At 39.2% G+C, this 18647-nt stretch overlaps 1 protein-coding gene across 2 annotated transcripts in view; it reads right to left on the minus strand.

The window, feature by feature from the left end:
• LOC133653629 (low-density lipoprotein receptor-related protein 1-like) overlaps nucleotides 1-18647 on the minus strand; it is a 223583-nt gene that overhangs the window by 44234 nt on the left and 160702 nt on the right. For both annotated transcript variants that reach the window (XM_062053123.1, XM_062053124.1), the window contains exons 27-41: nucleotides 18306-18550; nucleotides 17529-17660; nucleotides 16693-16920; nucleotides 16417-16591; nucleotides 16235-16329; nucleotides 16006-16155; nucleotides 15779-15919; nucleotides 14298-14426; nucleotides 14091-14222; nucleotides 13885-14019; nucleotides 13239-13368; nucleotides 12744-12870; nucleotides 12479-12630; nucleotides 7902-8026; nucleotides 7429-7800 (exon numbers count right to left, since the gene is read on the minus strand). In XM_062053123.1, coding sequence (XP_061909107.1) covers nucleotides 7429-7800; nucleotides 7902-8026; nucleotides 12479-12630; nucleotides 12744-12870; nucleotides 13239-13368; nucleotides 13885-14019; nucleotides 14091-14222; nucleotides 14298-14426; nucleotides 15779-15919; nucleotides 16006-16155; nucleotides 16235-16329; nucleotides 16417-16591; nucleotides 16693-16920; nucleotides 17529-17660; nucleotides 18306-18550 — 2468 coding nt within the window. The remainder of the gene's footprint in view (nucleotides 1-7428; nucleotides 7801-7901; nucleotides 8027-12478; nucleotides 12631-12743; nucleotides 12871-13238; nucleotides 13369-13884; nucleotides 14020-14090; nucleotides 14223-14297; nucleotides 14427-15778; nucleotides 15920-16005; nucleotides 16156-16234; nucleotides 16330-16416; nucleotides 16592-16692; nucleotides 16921-17528; nucleotides 17661-18305; nucleotides 18551-18647) is intronic.

Consider the following 18647-nt stretch of genomic DNA (forward strand, 5'->3'; position numbering starts at 1 on the left):
TTGAGACCTCCAATATCGGGAGGTGGGGGGGCGGGGGGGGCTTGGTCGGGGGTGGGAGGCGTGGTTGGGACGTGGTTAAGAGGAGAGTATATATATATATATATATATATATATATATATATATATATATATATATATATATATATATATATATATATATATATATAAATACTTGACTTTCAGTGAATTCTAGCTATATATATATATATATATATATATATATATATATATTTATTTATTTTATTATATATATAAATAAAAGAAATACTTGAATTTTAGTGTTCATTTATTTACACATATTCACACACACACACACACAACACTCATCTACTCATTGTTGTACTTGAAAGTACAATGCTTTGTTAAGGGTTGAATTGGCCATCCTCTTTCTATTCTCTGTCACTATTTTTCTAACCATGCTGAACACCCTCTCTGATGATGCATTGCTGTGTGGCACGCACAAAAGTGCTTTCATCAAATGCACGAGAGTGTGGAATCTTCCATCTCTCCCTAGCATGGCCCAAAACTTTGTCCAGTTTACATCTGCTGTGACAACTAGAAACACACGAGCCTCCACCAGGGGGCAGTGTAGCGTACCCAGATGTAAAACCTCTTTTGCACAATCAGCCTTTTCATATAAAGCCATAAAGGAATGGAACGACCTCACAACAAACTTGAAAAGTCTAACAGATTACTCTTCATTCACAATTGAAGTTAAAAAGTGGCTTTGGAGCAATCAAAGCTGCTCACACGGTCACTAAGATGGGCATTATGTTTGACACATCAACCTAATGTGTATTATATTTATCCATGAGAGCATTTTTATTGTAAATTGTGAGGTGTGTGTGTTAAAATCATGGTTGTTTTTACAAATGATGACAGATGTGAACAAAAGCATGTATTGTCTTTGTGTGATTATGTAAATGAGGTGTGGTTGTATTGTATATTAAGTATGTGTCCATGAAAGGGCATTTTATGACTTTTTTCTTAATACTTGTGTATGATTTTATTGACATAATTTTATTGCATGATTTTTGTATCCCTTTAATTTAGGTAGCCAGGGACTGCAGATGGAAATTAGCTATTTAGCTATAATCTGGTACAGAACATATCTGTCTTTGAGCTTAATGTTTCTGTGCATTGTCCCTTCAAATAAAGACTAAACTAAAACCGGTCAATCCTTGCTTCCTGGGGAAGATCTTCCCTGGCAAGCAATTGGTACTCCAGTACTTGTACCCGGAGGCTGGTCAGGTCCAATCGCACCTGCGGCAGACTTTTTTTTTGGGGGGCATGGCCTCCAGCTCCGGCTGAATACCGGGAGTTTGTCCGGAGAAAATCTCTGTCGGGAGGTTGTCGGGAGAGGCGCTGAATATCGGGATTCTCCCGCTAAAAACGGGAGGGTTGGCAAGTATGTGTTCAACACTTAATAGTGCTACTTGCTGAATCTACTTAAAACACAGCTTCTAAAACTTGTAGTTTATCTTCTGTGTTTTCAGGTTAAAAAACATAAGGTTCTGAATCATCATTTGTCCCAAAGTAGTCATTGTTGGCTCTCGTTAAGTCTGCCATTAATTAATGGTAATTGTTGTTGTTGTTGAAGGAAATAGCGAACGCTGTAATGCATCTGTGAAATTAATGCGCTGCCGTAATCTTAAAATGACCACAATTCGTAAATATTACACGTTATTATAAATGTGCCTTACAGTGTGTACATAAATGTTGATGAAGGGTTTTGGATGTTTTTAGAGCGCTTTATAGACTGAATTAATTAGCTACCTATTGATAACGTTTATTTACAATTTAGAATGCATAGAAAAGAGACATCTGTGTTCTTATGACAAAGGGATTTCAATGATAGAAAAAAATCCAAAAAAGGGCCGTTTTCCTTCAATAAAGCTATTTTTAAAATGTAATTTTGTGTATTTCGATGTGTTATGGAATTTTTACACAAGTATATATTTTTTGGCCAGTACAGCAGAAGAATACTTTGGTAAATATTGTTTTAATTTCACCTTTGTTTTAATCCGCACTCATGTCAAAAGTTGTTGATTAGTCTTTTAAAAGGTTTCTTTTTAAACTTGAATCTTGACATATGCAAGAGATGGCTGTCCATGAAGGTGTAAAATTATAAATGTATGGCCTTGGTGGAAGTCTGGGCTTTTTCTCAAGTGGAGTGTTAGTTAATGACTGGTTTATTTAACAAGCTGCATCTTGATCGCTTTATGAATGGTGCAATGCAATGAGGGTGAGAGACAAGGTTAAAGAAAATTGGCATCACACAGCAAATGGGCACTGTTGGAGGGTGTTTAAAGAGTGTGTATGTGTGTGTGTTGTACTGACACTTCATGGCTGGCTGCCTGCACATACAAATCCAGCTCCCTGTGGATTCCCTCATTCATAGCCGATTCTTTAGCGGGGAAAACAACTGACACGGAACATCTTGAGAAGTGAGCCTTGAGGGAGGCCGACACACTGCAGCTGTCTACTTCTTCCTGAGAAGGCATCTTCTTGAAACGTGTCATCTATCTAACGCGAAACACAAAAATGTGCTCTACCATGAAGTCTTACAGGCTCCAAGGTGTGCATCCATCTGTTAGTCATACCAGCAATCACATTTATGACACTAATGCCCGGCCGTATAAATACAATATGTACACTCAAGGTAGCTGTTTGCACTTTGCAGAAAGTCAACAGAGCCTTTTGAGACATTTCCAGTGAATGAATAACAAAGAGCCAAACTATATTTAAATGCAGCACAAATCCATAGTTGACAGAATGCACATACAAGGACAATCATCAACCTAATGTGTGCTTAATATCATTGCTGCTCAAGATGAAAAACTAAAAAAGATGTGCCCTTAGGCAACTGCTTACAATCAAGAAGGGCAATAGATCAAGTGAGTTTCAGACTGTTATGTAAGTGTTGCCTTGCTCAGCCCATGGTTACTGTTTAAACAGTGGAAGAAGCTGCTTACAATTTAGCACAGATCATTTCTAACAAGCAGGGAGGAAGAATTATTAGCTGTTGTTACTTTGACTTATACCATTGCTTTTTTAAATTTTTATTAAGGACGACAGAAGCTCTCATCGCCGAGTCAACACGCCTGCAAGGAGCATCTAAGTGGACAAGCTGCTCTCGTGTCTCGGCGATCAATTAGCGACAAGTAGAACTGACTGCCTTTTAAAGTGGAATGACTGTTAGCAACCCCCTCCAGGTAAATCTGACCATTGTTGCCCGGTGCCAAAGAAATCAATTCCGACATGGAGTACTACTGCGCTGAAATCTCTCTCGGTTTGACACGAGCTGCTGCAAGGGATTATTGAAGAATTTGCTGATGCAGCAAGCCTGCACCAGCATGCCACCACTGCTCTTTGAGGTTATTTTTTCATAGCAAAACTGGACATTCAGCATTTTTTGTTTTCATTAAGGACATTTGAACTACACTTGATGGAATGAGTGGCATTCCTTTTTTTTTTTTACTGTGATTCCTTCACAGATGACACATTTTAACAAGACACGTGATTAGACGTGCTTTACGAATTGCTATCATTATGAAAGGATGAGCTGTCTTAATGGAGAGTGGTCATTGCCTGTGATTCCCCTGACACGACATGAACATCCCACTCTGATGCTCAACATTAACAGGCTATTAGAATAATGAGTTAGTTGACTTTAATTGGAAACACATGGAAATGTCAGGGCAGCATGTAAACAGCAGCAACAGGGAAGAGCAGGCTGTAATTAAGGTTCTGGTGCCTATTCTGGATGGATTGATCTTAGTCACTGGCCTGGTAGGACAAATCCTCGTCATCACAATTCTAAAAGGCAGGAGGAGACGTGACGGTCACCCCCCACATGGTACAGACACCCTCCTGCTTGCTCTGAGTGCGGCTGATTTGCTATTGTTGGTTTGCCTTCCCTTCCACACGTCAGCCATCACGTTGGGATTTTGGCCTTTCGGCAGCTTCCTGTGCAAAGCCGTCAGCTTCCTAAGCGTGGCCTGCTCATCTGCATCTGTCTTTACGTTGGCGGCACTGGCTGTGACTCGCTACCTCACAGTGGTCCACCCAACCTGGGCATACCGCTCCAGAATGCAGAGACGCGTGAAAGTGACAGTCGCTCTTCTTTGGCTCCCTGCATCAGTATTAGCTGCACCACAGTTTGCCTTCCGTACCGTAACCACGTCCAGAGCTGTGTACTGCTTTGCTTTTCTCTCAAACTTCAGCCAACTTGTTTACAGCATCAGCCTCTTCTTTTTTGGCTTTGCTCTACCTCTGGGAATCATAGTGCTGATGTACGCAAAGATCTACTGTTTCCTGCGACATGCACGGCTGTTTGGGAATGCTCCTCAGCTGGAGCGCTACCAGAGTCAAGTCACCAACACCTCAGCTCTTTTAGTCCTGGTTTTCACTCTCCTTTGGTTGCCCTCCTATGCGCTCATGTTCTCCTTCATTGGAGGAACTATTCAAGGCTCACCGGGGTACAACACTATCGCCATCTTGGTCAGATTGTTGGCATCCTCAGTAGCGGTGGTTAACCCCGTGCTCTATGGCTTTATGTCTCAGAAGTTTAGAAGAGAGCTGCTTCAGCAAGGGAGAGAACGCTGGAACTTCTGCAAAAACTCTCTGGCTGCTTGTCCTCATATGATGATGGGCGGGGACCTGGTAGAGAGCTTCGAGCTGGATACAAGCTCAGAAGCCTGAACTGCCACATTAGCTTATTTACATCTGGGTGCGTACCATGAATCGATTAGAAAACATTATGATTTATAACCTGTTGATTTGATTTATCGTTTAATGAGTGTAATAAAAACCTAAAATTCAGACCGCATGGATTGGCAGGAATTTTAAATATGCGGACATAGTTTCTACACGGCTGTTGCAATAGAGCGCACATGAGAGGGATGGTGTGTGGGTGCTGTGATTTGTGTTGCTCTTTTATTTTCCTAATGCACACATGTTAAAAGTGCAATTTCAATGTTAATGATGTGCATTTATTGTAAAAAAAAAAGGTTTTTTTTTAATCTAGGTAATGGCATGTCAAATATTGTATATTGAATTTCAACTATTTTTCCTCAAATACGCATTGAGGCTATAAAGTGTGTTTTATCCGAGTACTTGATTGATAGAAAAAAAATTGAAAAAAATCGATTGATCAATTACTCGATTACTAAAATAATTATAATAATTATTATACACAACACAAGAAATATACAGAAAATAACATTTATATTACCGTAAATTCCGGACTATAAACTGCTACATTTTTCCTACGCCTTTGGACCCTGTGGCTCATAAAAAGGTGTGGCTAATTTATTGATTTTTCTTTGCATACAGCTATAATGCAAATAGTTATCATAAAACACATGCAAAGATACTGAAGTGGTGTGTGATTGTTTGTGCTATGGCGCCATCTTTTGGACAAGGTCGCTCACTGCTGATACTGCTGGATTAGTGTCTACAGTGATTCCTGCTGTTTAAAGCTTTGAACCAGAAGTATAAGTGCCACATTGTCTTCTAACCGTCCATAGAGTTTCTACTTGTATGGATTCTTTTTTAATCAGTCCAAGCAATGCTTGTAAGTTTTACAACATAGCTAAAACTATTTACTGACCAAACCGTCCCATGTGTTATGTCTGTAGGAGTGTTTTCATGCATATTTGTACATACTTTAGTAATGTAATGAAGCTAGTGTTGTTAGCATTAGTGTTAGCTAGTGTCTTGGTATTATTAATTTACAATGGCATCCTTTTTGTGGTGTTCCAGTTTCAAAAATTCCTCAGTAAATTCACCAAGGCATCATTGTGGAGTTATTGAGTGTGTTTAGCTGATTGAAAAATAGTTTTTGCAGCTAGTGGGTACATAATGATGACGTCTGTTTTGTTTGATCATCCGTTTTACTGCCGTGTTACAGACACCGTTTGGAAACAATTAAGGTATGAAAATAAACATTTGCAAAGTTCCATCTGTGTAAATAACTAATTTCACATTGTATATATCTGCTTGCAGTGCGGCTAAAATATGGAAAAATATTTTTTTCCTTCCAAATTTAGTAGGTGCGGCTTGTATACAGGTACGGTCTATAGTCCAGAAAATACTGTAATTTGTTTCAGTAATGAATAGAAATGCTGTACCCCGAGAGAGACAAGCGGTAGAAAATGGATGGATGAATAGAATTGACTACATAAACTTCTGTAACCTTTACTGGAACTACAGAATCAAACAAGCTTGAGGTTCGTCTCTTGCAGAAATGACTTTTTCATTAAGTTTTCAAACTCATGATCTTGATGCAACATTATTAAACACATCAATCTCATGTACCGGTACCTGTTTTCTGTCCTTTCTGTAAAAAAAATAACTTTGTATGTGTGTGTGTTTAAGTGTCTCATGCAGCCCTCACTGTATCAAAGTTGTCAACAGTGTCCCAGAAATGTTTAGTAACACTTGGTGATATAATTAATGCAAAGGCTGAGAATAAAAAAGATACCACAAGGCCATACACAAGAGGACATGCACTCATTCGACACCCAGGACAGATCACGAGTCAATCAAACAAACAAACATTTGCACTTATATTGACACCTATGGACAATCAGGAGTCTGCAGTTCGCCCAACATGATTGTTTTCAGAATGTGAGAGGAAGCGGAAAACAACTTTACCCCATTTCTCCTGACTGTAAGGCAGACAGGCTACACACTAAGAATGTTAAAATAATGTCTAAACAGTGAATTTTTATCAATGAAAATATGAAAATGCTGCTGATGGGAATGGGGTGTTTGACAGAGAAGCAGCTGAAAAGAGATACCGTAGAAGTTCACTCTACAAGTGAGATGCTGTACCTTATTATTACATTACTTTAAAAAAAACAATTTAGTTCTTAGCAGTACCTTCTATTGTATTGTTTTTATACAATACTTCAAAGTTTGTTTACATTTTTATGATGCATGTTACGTGTTAAAATTGTGCTGTTTTGGGGCCGCTAAGCAACAAAAAAATGGATTTTAATTATCTTGAATGTGCGAAAATAATTTGAGATGTGATTTGAGTTAAGAGCTCTGTCACAGAACCAATTAAGCTTGTAAGTTGAGGTACAACAATAAAAGAGAGCTATAAAATATTAGAAATACCTCTCACTGTGGCTTGCTACTGCTATCCATAAACTACTGCAGGTATAATAATAAACCCCGCTCTGAAAGCGTCAAGCGAAAATAAGCCTTATTCCTATTTACATGTTTATGATGATTATATTTTAGTTCATCAACAACCCCACAAGGTCGCTTAATTACACTAATTGATCCACTTTCAAAACTTCATGTGATGTCGGGTTGGGTAAATTTTTATCATCAATGAAGGCAGCTTTTTGAAACAGCTCTTGCATTGTGTAGCTGTGCCTAATGTTGTGTAGCGAAATAATACTCCATACTTACTATCCACCACAATCTTGCGATCCGTGCCGTCATCGTTGATCTGCTGGATGTTGCCAAAGTGTATGTCACTGAAAAAGATGCGGTTGGCTCCCCTCCCTCCGCCCCCGTGGTAGTCAAAGCTCAGGGCAATGACGTTCTTCATGTGGTCAGGGTCTTCAAACGGTTTTATTGGCGCATTTAGGTTTGTCTCGTCCGACAGGTGGATGCTCTTTAGAATGGTGCGTTCCGAATAGAGAAGGTAGCCGTCGTAATCGCGACAACTGCGGTTGTCCTCAGCCAACATGCCGTGGGCGCAGGCACACGTGCGTTTCCCATTGCCTCGGTAAAGGCAAAGCTGTTCACAGCCGCCGTTGTCTTTGCAGACGTTGGTGCCTAAAGAAAAACAAATTAAGAAAGTTAACCATTTGATCAATTGCTAGGAGTTGATGAATGTAAATGAAATGTCAAAATGTTAAATTAGTGTGTTTTCCTACCTTGTTGCCTGGCCCTGTTGAACACTTTAATATCTTTTAGTTGTACACCAATGCCAGTCCTGAGCTGGACTGCATCTGTGGCGTTGTCTTTATTTCCTCTTTTAATGGAGCCATTTGCATGAGTCCTTTGCAAAACAAAATGATAATTGATCCAAATTAAAACTAACATGAAGACAGGAAAGACCTCCATACTCAAACAATGTACAAACACACACTTTAGACTCTTTTGAATCACAAGAATACATATACATACATATATATATATATACACACACATATATATACATACAGTATATACACACATATACATATATACACATATATACATATACATGCATATATATTAGGGCTGCAACTAACAACTAATTTGATAATCCATTAATCTGTCGATTATCACTTCGATTAATTGATTAGTAATCGGATAAAAGAGACAAACTACATTTCTATCCTTTCCAGTATTTTATTGAAAAAAAAACAGCATACTGGCACCATACTTATTTTGATTATTGTTTCTCAGCTGTTTGTAAATGTTGCAGTTTATAAATAAAGGTTTATACATTTTTTTTTTTAAAGTAGCCTCTGCGCATGCGCATAGCAGAGATCCAACGAATCGATGACTAAATTAATCGCCAACTATTTTTACGATCGATTTTAATCGATTTAATCGATTTTAACGTTAATGTTTTTATTTTTACTGTCTGCATTTTAATTTTGCTTTTATTTTCTTTCATTTCACTTTGTTGTCTGTGAAGCACTTTGAGTCTGCCTTGTGTATGAAAAGTGCTATACAAATAAAGTTGCCTTGCCTAGTTGTTGCAGCCCTAATATATATATATATATATATATATATATATATATATATATATATATATATATATATATATATATATATATATATATATATATATATATATATATACAGTGGGGCAAAAAATTATTTAGTCAGCCACCCATTGATTGTCAATGGGTGGCTGACTAAATACTTTTTTGCCCCACTGTACACACACACACACACACACACACACACACACACACACACACACACACACACACACACACACACACACACACACACACACACACACACACACACACACACACACACACACACACACACACACACACACACACACACACACACACACACACACACACACACACACACACACACATATATACATATATACACAAACACATATACACAGTCTACCCCAGGGCAGCTGTGGCTACGAAAGTAGCTTACCACCACCAGGTGTGAATAAATGATGGGTTTTTAACATGTAAAGCGACTTTGGGTACTTAGAAAAGCGCTATATAAATCCCAGGTATTATTATTATATACACATTTACACACATATATACATACAGTCGTAGTCAAAAGTTTACATACACTTGTAAAGAACATAATGTCATGGCTGTCTTGAGTTTCCAATAATTTCTACTGCTCTTATTTTTTTGTGATAAGAGTGATTGGAGCACATACTTGGTCACAAAAAACATTCATGAAGTTTAGTACTTTTATGCATTTATCATGGGTCTACTGAAAATGTGACCAAATCTGCTGGGTCAAAAGTATACATACAGCAATGTTAATATTTGGTTACATGTCCCTTGGCAAGTTTCACTGCAATAAGGAGCTTTTGGTAGCTATCCACAAGCTTCTGGCAAGCTTCTGGTTGAATTTTTGACCACTCCTCTTGAATTGGTGCAGTTCAGCTAAATTTGCTGGTTTTCTGACATGGACTTGTTTCTTCAGCATTGTCCAAATGTTGTCAATGGGGTTTAAGTCAGGACTTTGGGAAGGCCATTCTAAAACTTTAATTCTAGCCTGATTGAGCCATTCCTTTACCACTTTTGACATGTGTTTGGGGTTATTGTCCTGTTCGAACACACAACTGCGTCCAAGACCCAACCTTCGGGCTGATGATTTTAGGTTGTCCTGAAGAATTTGGAGGTAATCCTCCTTTTTCATTGACCTATTTACTATCTGTAAAGCACCAGTTCCATTAGCAGCAAAACAGGCCCAGAGCATAATACTACCACCACCATGCTTGACGATAGGATGGTGTTCCTGGGATTAAAGGCCTCACCCTTTCTCCTCCAAATATATACTGTACATATATATATACACATATACATATATATACACATTTACATATATATACATATATATATATACATACATATTAGAGTTGTCCCGATACCATTAATTTGGTACCGGTACCAAAATGTATATCGATACTTTTCCATAAAAAGGGAACTACGAAAAATTTTAATTTTAAAATTTGACTTTATTTTAACAGAAAAACTTACAATACTATAAATATATGTTTCCTATTGCACTCAAAGAATAATTTTAGAAGGTTAATATATACATTAAAGGGCATTGAACACATTGTATTTGTGTTGTTGCACTCAAAGAACAATTTACAATTTTTCCATGTTACATATAATTTGCCATAATCAAGGACTAGATTAGAATATAATAAAAAAAAAGCTTTATTAACATTATAATAAATGCTTCATGATTCATGGTTGCCAATCCTGGTATGTGCTTTAAGAAAAATACAATTGTTAGTAAGTACTAAAAACAAAACTATGGATAAATGTTCACAGATAAGCCATGGAGCAGGTAAAACACATATGTTCAAGATAAAACACAAATTGTAGCAATTTGTTACCAAATTCAGTCATTTTACTTGCACTAGTTGACGTTAAATGGGCAGTCCTCACTCCGCTAATATTTAGCATTAAGCCAAGCAGCTGTGTGCGCGTCTACGTATATACATATTTGGTATCTACATATTATGTAGATACCAACATGTGCACAACAGGGGAGCTGGTTTTCTTATGAGCGTATAGTATGTGTGTTTGTGAGGAATGGCAACGCGTAGTCTGAGTGATGTCAGTGAGTGAGCGGGCGAGTACACAGAGAGAGGAGCGTGTGCACTGCGCAGTAAAGTGATGAATGGGTCCGGTTGTGTCCTGCAAAACTAATAATAAAGCAACCAGATTGTCACAAATCGGCAGCCTCAAATTCTGACCGGAAAGCGGATCTTAGCAGACCCATTGCGGGGTAAAGTGAACTGAAGGGAACGTCTGCCCTGCGCTCCTCTACTACGGTCTGCAACGGAGCCGAACAGTAGTACAGGTGGAACAACTACAATATTACCTGTCACTGTTTAAACTCCTTGTGCAGATCTGAATGCTTATTATTTAAATGTTGACATAAGTTTGAAGCAAAGGTGGTAATACTAATCGCCACATTTGGCAGGGCTTGTTTTAAAACACTTACAGCGCTGTGCCTCCTTGTTGTAAGTGTCACCTTTATCGTTAGTTGCGAAGCCCAAATACCTCCATATTGCCTTTCACACGCACTCTTTATTAACCAGTAAAATTGTTGTTTTTTGCCATTCTTCCCCACCACAATGTTATTGCTTGTACGCAGTTTGTGTGTGCGTTTTGACAAACTCAACATCATGTGCCTCGGCTCTGTAGTCACCGCCGCACAGCGGCATTTAGATGAAATAACGGTACCGGTACTTTTCAAAGGTAGTACAGTACCGATTTCAATTAATTAGTATCGTGATACTTTATCGGTACCGGTATACCGTACAACCCTAATACATATATACATATACATATACACATACATGCACACATACATACAAATATATACATATATACATATACATAGTGGTGGTAATTGAAGAGCCAAGTGTTTTCTGAGGCGGTACTTGGTGAAAAAAGTTTAAAAACCACTGCTTTAGTAGATCAGGCCCTAAGTGTATACTGTATACCCGGGGTCGGGAACATTTTTGGCTGAGAGAGCCATGAAAGCCAAATATTTTAAAATGTATTTCCATTAGAGCCATGTAATATTTTTCAACACTGAATAAAGTGTTAAATAAAAATGATTCCCGAGCACAGCCACCGCTGTTGCTCACTGCTCCCCTCACCTCCTAGGGGGTGGAACAAAGGGATGGGTCAAACGCAGAGAGTAATTTCACCACACCTAGTGTGTGTGTGACTATCAGTGGTACTTTAACTTTTACTTTAATACAACTAAATGCATGCATTTTTATGTAAGACCAACATTTTAAGACTATAATAACTATCTTATTCTTTTTAATAACATTGTTATTCTGAAGCTAACCAATAATAAATAAAATACTTCTTACCATTAATGCGACTTCTTGAACAGGTGTGGTAGAAAATGGATGGATGGATTAAAATGCATGAGAATAATTTATATTTTGAAAGTTTTTTTTAACACTGTGATTACCAGCGGAATTATTAATTACTTATCGTGTTAAGCAATGTCAGCTAAGATTTATCTGAGAGCCAGATGGAGTCATCAAAAGAGCCACATCTGGCTCGAGAGCCATAGGTTCCCTACCCCTGCTGTATACAGTATACAGCAATATATAATACAACTTAGTGAACCCTTATGTCTCACTGATGAGGGTATTTATTTTATATTAACATTCATATACTGTAAATAGGTTGTTTCCTTTAAGTTTATAAACTTTGGTACTTTTGAAAAAAAAAAAATGTTATAAATTAATTAGGCTAACCTGTCGCTCCAGTAGATATAATCCTCAAACACAGAGACCGCAAACATATCCATGTTGTTGTTGGCCAGCACCAACTCTCGGTTCTCTCCAGTCTCCAAGTTGATGCGCTCAATCTTGTCTGTTCTGGCGTCGCACCAATACAATAGCCCCTCCTACAGACATAAACCACATATAGCATCGCGTCACCCAGCTACAAGAAGATGTGCAAACAAGACCCAACATAAGTAAAAATAATGGGTGAGGTTACAAAAGCTGCAGTGTGTACCGTGTAGTCAATGGAGATCCCATTGGGCCAACTGATGCTCACGTTGACCAAGACTAACCTCTCAGAACCATCCAGTCGAGAGCGTTCAATGCGAGGGTACTGACCCCATTCTGTCCAGAACAAATACCTTGACAGAAGAACACACATGGGATTATGAAAGTTCTTCCACTAATTATAGAAAACAGTAACAGGTTTGTAGCGAGTTGCTCAAAGAACTTCTACAGCAGGGGTCCCCAAACTACGGCCAGCGGGAAGTCTCAAGTTTAAAAAAAAAAAAATACCGGTCCTGTCCTTCTTTAATCCATTTTCTACCGCTTGTTACTCTCGGTGTGTCCTAGCCACTCAGGCAAATCATATTGTCTAAAAATGCATTTTCCCATCGATAACGTGACATCATCGCGCTCACGCTGCAGTGTCGGGCGAGCGCGTGGCAAGTGCGCGCTCTTTCAGTCAACATTTTGGACCCCTGCTCCACAGTATTATAAACTGCTTTACCCTTTCACTGGGTGGACAGTGATGGCTCTGGGCTTGTCCAGGCCCTGGGATACGACCACATAGCGGAAGGAGCCATTCAGCCTAGCCACCTCAATCACATCAAAACCCTGGTCAGTCCAGTAAATATTTCCTACACAAAAAGAAAGTGCACACAATTATTAGAAAATACAAACAGTATGATTCCATAAAAGATAATACAGTTTGTGGCAAAAGAAGATATACAATGCAAAATAATATCTGTATTAAAACTGTAAGCTTACATTAAATGCATCTTTGCAGCAAACCAGCTAAATGTTTACTTAGCACTATGGACACCATTAACTGACTTGAGTTGATGTATCCAAGAGTCTTGCTTGGTTTATAATCAGTGATGGACTCTTCATCCAGTGATTTATTGAATAGTAGCAGCACTTTGAAATTGATTTTGTAACTAACATGAAGCCAATATAGACATTTTATAACAGGAGTAATTAGTACTCTTTGTCTAGAATAAAACTCATGAGCAGTGTTGATAAGCTTCAGATGTTTAAAATTATTTGGGGGTAGTCCACCTTGTCCAAACAACTAAAACCGGCATCATGGGTAAAAGAAGAATGTTGTTATCCCTGATTTTGGGGGGGAAATTGTATGGCGCCTATGACCAGACCTGCAATCCAGTCAACAGTGATGCCCTCCACTCTGCCGATGCCATTGGTCACCACGTCTTCTCTCCATGTTTGATCTCTCTTGGCCCTGCTGATTGTGCTCAGGCCCATGTCCACCCAATAGATGGTGTCATTCTCTAAAAAAAAGGACCAATAGGTTACCCTTTCACGCTATTCCGTCTTGGAGTGTCTCACTAGTGTCACTCACCAGCATGGAAGTCGATGCCCACAGCCAGAGAGGTGCCAGATACTGGCACCAAGGCGTCAGATTTGTCGGCCGGGTCGAGCGGAATTCCTCTGATTCCCTCATGGACAGAGTAAAGCAAGAAAGAGCCCATACCTGCTCGTAGAAACACCATGTTTATTTGAACACTAGGACATACTGCACTCCTATGCTAAGGGGCCGCCGTGTTACCTTCACAGGACTGCTGTCCTGTCTTGAGGCTGTAACCAGCAGTGCACATGCAGGCCCTGGTGGTTGGCGAGGTGGGCAAACACAGCTGGGAGCAGTCTCCATTATTGTTACTACACAGATTGACACTCGCTGAAGGAAAGAGAGAGCGAGGCCAAATTATATTACACTTATTTTCCCAACTAAACAAAATTAAAATCCAGAACATGAGGTACACTTGCTGCCAAAAATAGGTTGTATAGGTTAACCACAATATTAGAACTATTTCTCGATATGATGATGAGTAAAGACGGAACATTTATGATCTAACTAATGCCTCCAATGACTAAACTGCAGTCTCATACATGGTCTCCAAAGGAAAATAACCGCAGAGGTATCCAAGTAGCACCATGCCAAAAGTATCATGAGTCAGCATCCAGCAGCTTTATTTACCTCTAAATACACTTTAAAACACCAGTTGCCAAACTCACGTGTTACACTGCTGTTTACAATGAACCCAAGAGTGATACTGTGTTGTGCAATATACTTGTTGAATACATAATGTGATAAAAAGAAAAAACTGTTTCCATTTCCACTTTCTCATGCCCTCCAAATAATTGAAGTTAAACAATTAAGTTGTTCTAAATATTGAGTTTTAAGATTTCAGAAATAACAGCTTCTTGCATTGTTTTGTGTCCAACTAATACCTCATCCTCTTTGTAGTTTAATAAATGTGCCTCAGCTGTTATTAGTAGAAATGGGGTTCATGACTTTTTGAAGGAAGCCAGATTTTGAGGAGTCATTATTTACAAAGAGCCGTTCAAAAGACTGGTTTGTTATTGTCGTTCTTTTTTTTTTAAAGTGTTTTTTCCCCCAAATCAAGTAAACAATCACTGGTAGTAGTTATAAGATAAGATGTGGATCATAATAATTCTAATTTACACCTATATTACTTTATTGGTGTTACTTATTCAGATATATTGACTAGAATTGTATTTTTGTTGTGTTTTCATTGTAAACATACCATAGCGTGGTGCCATATCCCAATGCTTTGACAGTGACGTCAGTATTTAAAATGTTCCTATACCTAAAAAACTTTGTAGCACAAAAATATTTTAACAATACAAAAAACAATACACAACAAATATGAATAAAACATACATATGTATATAAAAAGTATAACTAAAAAACAAAACAAAAATTAGGACATAATGAAAATGTGATCACAAAATTATACTACACTACCGGGTGTGTTTTTACGCTTGAACTATTTTACATATCCTCATCAGAACAATAAACTATAAAAGTGAATCCAAGTGCTGATAAGTTCCTTTGATGCTAACTCATTTTATAGTCATGTGCATAAAAACAGCTCGCAACTAAGAAAGGGTTCTCTTCATGTGACTTGATGTGTTTGCGAATGTGACATCTCTAGTTATTTATATTTACATTATGTAACGCTGTTTGACTTGTTACAAAATGTAAAAGTGGGTTGTTTGTCTTACCTTTCTGTACATCCTCATCATATATCGTCATGTGCATCATAGATGAAGTGTTGTTCCTCAAAACCTTCCAGTTACTGCCGTCCTTCTTGTCGCATGTTCCTATGTGATCAGATGCCTGGTCCGCCCACCATAGCTTGTCTCCTACAGCAAGGGAATGCATAGTTGATAACAATGCATGTTATCATTTAAAATGATGAGATTAGGACTATGAAAGAAAAACATCTTACCCATTACAGCCAACGCCGTGGCCTTGGTGAGTTTGCCTTTAACGCCTTCCAAGATCTCTAGTTTTGATCCGTCCAGCTGACAGTGATTAATGGTGCCATTTCCTGAGCTGATCCAGTACAGCTGCTCTTTGTCATAGTCAATGGAAAGGCCTAAGTGGAAATTAATAATATGCTTAACCCATGCATCATTTAGAATGTAATACATATCCACTGCTGGACAACTGCTCACCAACTGGTCCTTTCTGGTTGAAGAAGAGCGTGGTGTGGTTGGTACCATCCATGTTTGCCATGCTTATGTTGTCACCATCGGTCCAGTACAGCTTCCTGCGGTGTTACAAATCTGAGATGAACTCTACCTAAAACTTTTACAATCTAGATACAAATGAGGAGAATTACAATAAAAACACCCACCCTAACTGCGGATGCACCACCAGACAATGAGGCTTGTCTAAACCTTGAATGACAGCATTCTTAAAGGAGCCGTCCAGTCTGGCCACATTAATTTGCTTCTTATTGGCGTCATAGCTGGTCCAGAAAAGGTTTCTGGACACCCAGTCCACTGCCAGCCCATGAGCGTTAGGAAGGTCTAATGATGGTTACAATCACAGCACTAAACCTTAGACCTCCGGGCCCATATGCATTCTTAGAAAGAAACTATTACAATCAATTAAAGTGAGTATTTCATACCTGCAGAAACAACAGTTTCCACGCCTGTGCCATTGATGAAAGCTCTTTTGATGGTCTGCGTTCGGACGTCTGACCAGTAGATTCGATGCTCCACCGCATCGTAGTCCACAGCTGTAACATTATCTATGTCCGGCACAGTGAAGGAGATGATGTAGTTGTAGTAGGGGTTGTCGATGTCAACGCCTCGGATCTCAATTTGGCGAGCATAAAGAAGGAACTTGCGGGACTCTGCAAACACAAAAATAAACAAAGAGGTGCAGACATTCATGACTTTGTTGTACCGATGTAGAAGAACAAAAAGATTAATTTAATTGTCACATGTACAACGTAAGGCAGCACGGTGGCAGAGGGGTTAGTGCGTCTGCCTCACAATACGAAGGTCCTGAGTAGTCGTGAGTTCAATCCCGGCCTCGGGATCTTTCTGTGTGGAGTTTGCATGTTCTCCCCGTGACTGCGTGGGTTCCCTCCGGGTACTCCGGCTTCCTCCCACCTCCAAAGACATGCACCTGGGGATAAGTTGATTGGCAACACTAAAATTGGCCCTAGTGTGTGAATGTGAGTGTGAATGTTGTCTGTCTATCTGTGTTGGCCCTGCGATGAGGTGGCGACTTGTCCAGGGTGTACCCCGCCTTCCGCCCGATTGTAGCTGAGATAGGCTCCAGCGCCCCCCGCGACCCCGAAGGGAATAAGCGGTAGAAAATGGATGGATGGATGTACAACGTATGTACTGTATATATATTGCATGAATGGATTTGGCCTCACTTGTAAGCACATTAAAAGATCACTTGCATTAAAACCACTGTGATAAAGTAAGTTGACATGTATGCTGTGCTCACCTTTGCATGTGCGTTTATCAGCTTGCAGCTTCATGAGGTGAGGGCAGGCACAGGAGAAGCTCTGGTTGAAGTTGATGAGACAAAGATGGGAGCAAGGACCTTTGCCATCAATGGTGGCACACGGGTTTGGAGCTGTGTAGGTGACACAAATATGGCTTGAAGCATCATACTACAATATATGGAAACCTATCTCCATCAGTTGATCCATAAGGAATGTCAGAAAAGAGCAAATCAACTTTTCATCTCATCCTGTCATTGCAATTTGTTGGAGCGGTCAATCAACAATTGGCAGTTTCTTATGACCATCACTCAAGTCTCAACGCTTGAGTGACAGTAAAATATGACAAACCTTTGGTCATGTTGTCAATCATTTATGTGTGTGATATCAATACAAGACATTGATGTTACAGTGGGAGGATGCTATTTATAGACTGACAGTGTAAAATGCCAAATGGCAAGGTGATGACTTTTTTTTTTGCTACTCCACAAAACTCCAGGAGGTATCCTGAGCACTGTCCATATAATGTGTCAACACCTGTGATGTGACCTTTAAAAGGTCACATCTCTCTTGGGAATAAGGTGTTATCAATGAACTTAAAATGAACCATGAGCTTATTTTTATTTTTACGATGATGAGAATAAGAATTTATTTAGGTCGTCTATATTATTGTTGGGAACCTCTCACATTGTGTCAATAGTACTGTTAAGGACAGTAAAATATTGAGAAAAATAAGATATGCGTTTACAATCTACAGTAGTATCTGGTGAACAACCTACCTTGTGGTTGTCTAGATGGGTGATAGACCTGCAAGTCAAAAGGCTGTGTGTTGGTACGCTGGACTACAGTGACATTGTGTCCAGTCCACTTGTTGGCTTTGGCCAGTGTGTTGGTCCTCCAGTCAGTCCAGTAGACCTCGCCTCCGTACATTGTGACAGCAAAGGGGTGGGACAAGTACTCGTGACCCCGCAAGACCTCGATTAGTCCCGAGCCATCATACATGGCAGAGTAGATAGCATCAGACCTGGAAGCAGAAATTTACATTAGTGAAACCACATACATTATGGGCCTGATCTACTGAATGTTTGCATGTATCAAAACATGTGCAAACTTGATAGAGC

This window comes from Entelurus aequoreus, linkage group LG07 (assembly GCF_033978785.1).
Source record: "Entelurus aequoreus isolate RoL-2023_Sb linkage group LG07, RoL_Eaeq_v1.1, whole genome shotgun sequence".
Classification (NCBI taxonomy): domain Eukaryota; kingdom Metazoa; phylum Chordata; class Actinopteri; order Syngnathiformes; family Syngnathidae; genus Entelurus; species Entelurus aequoreus.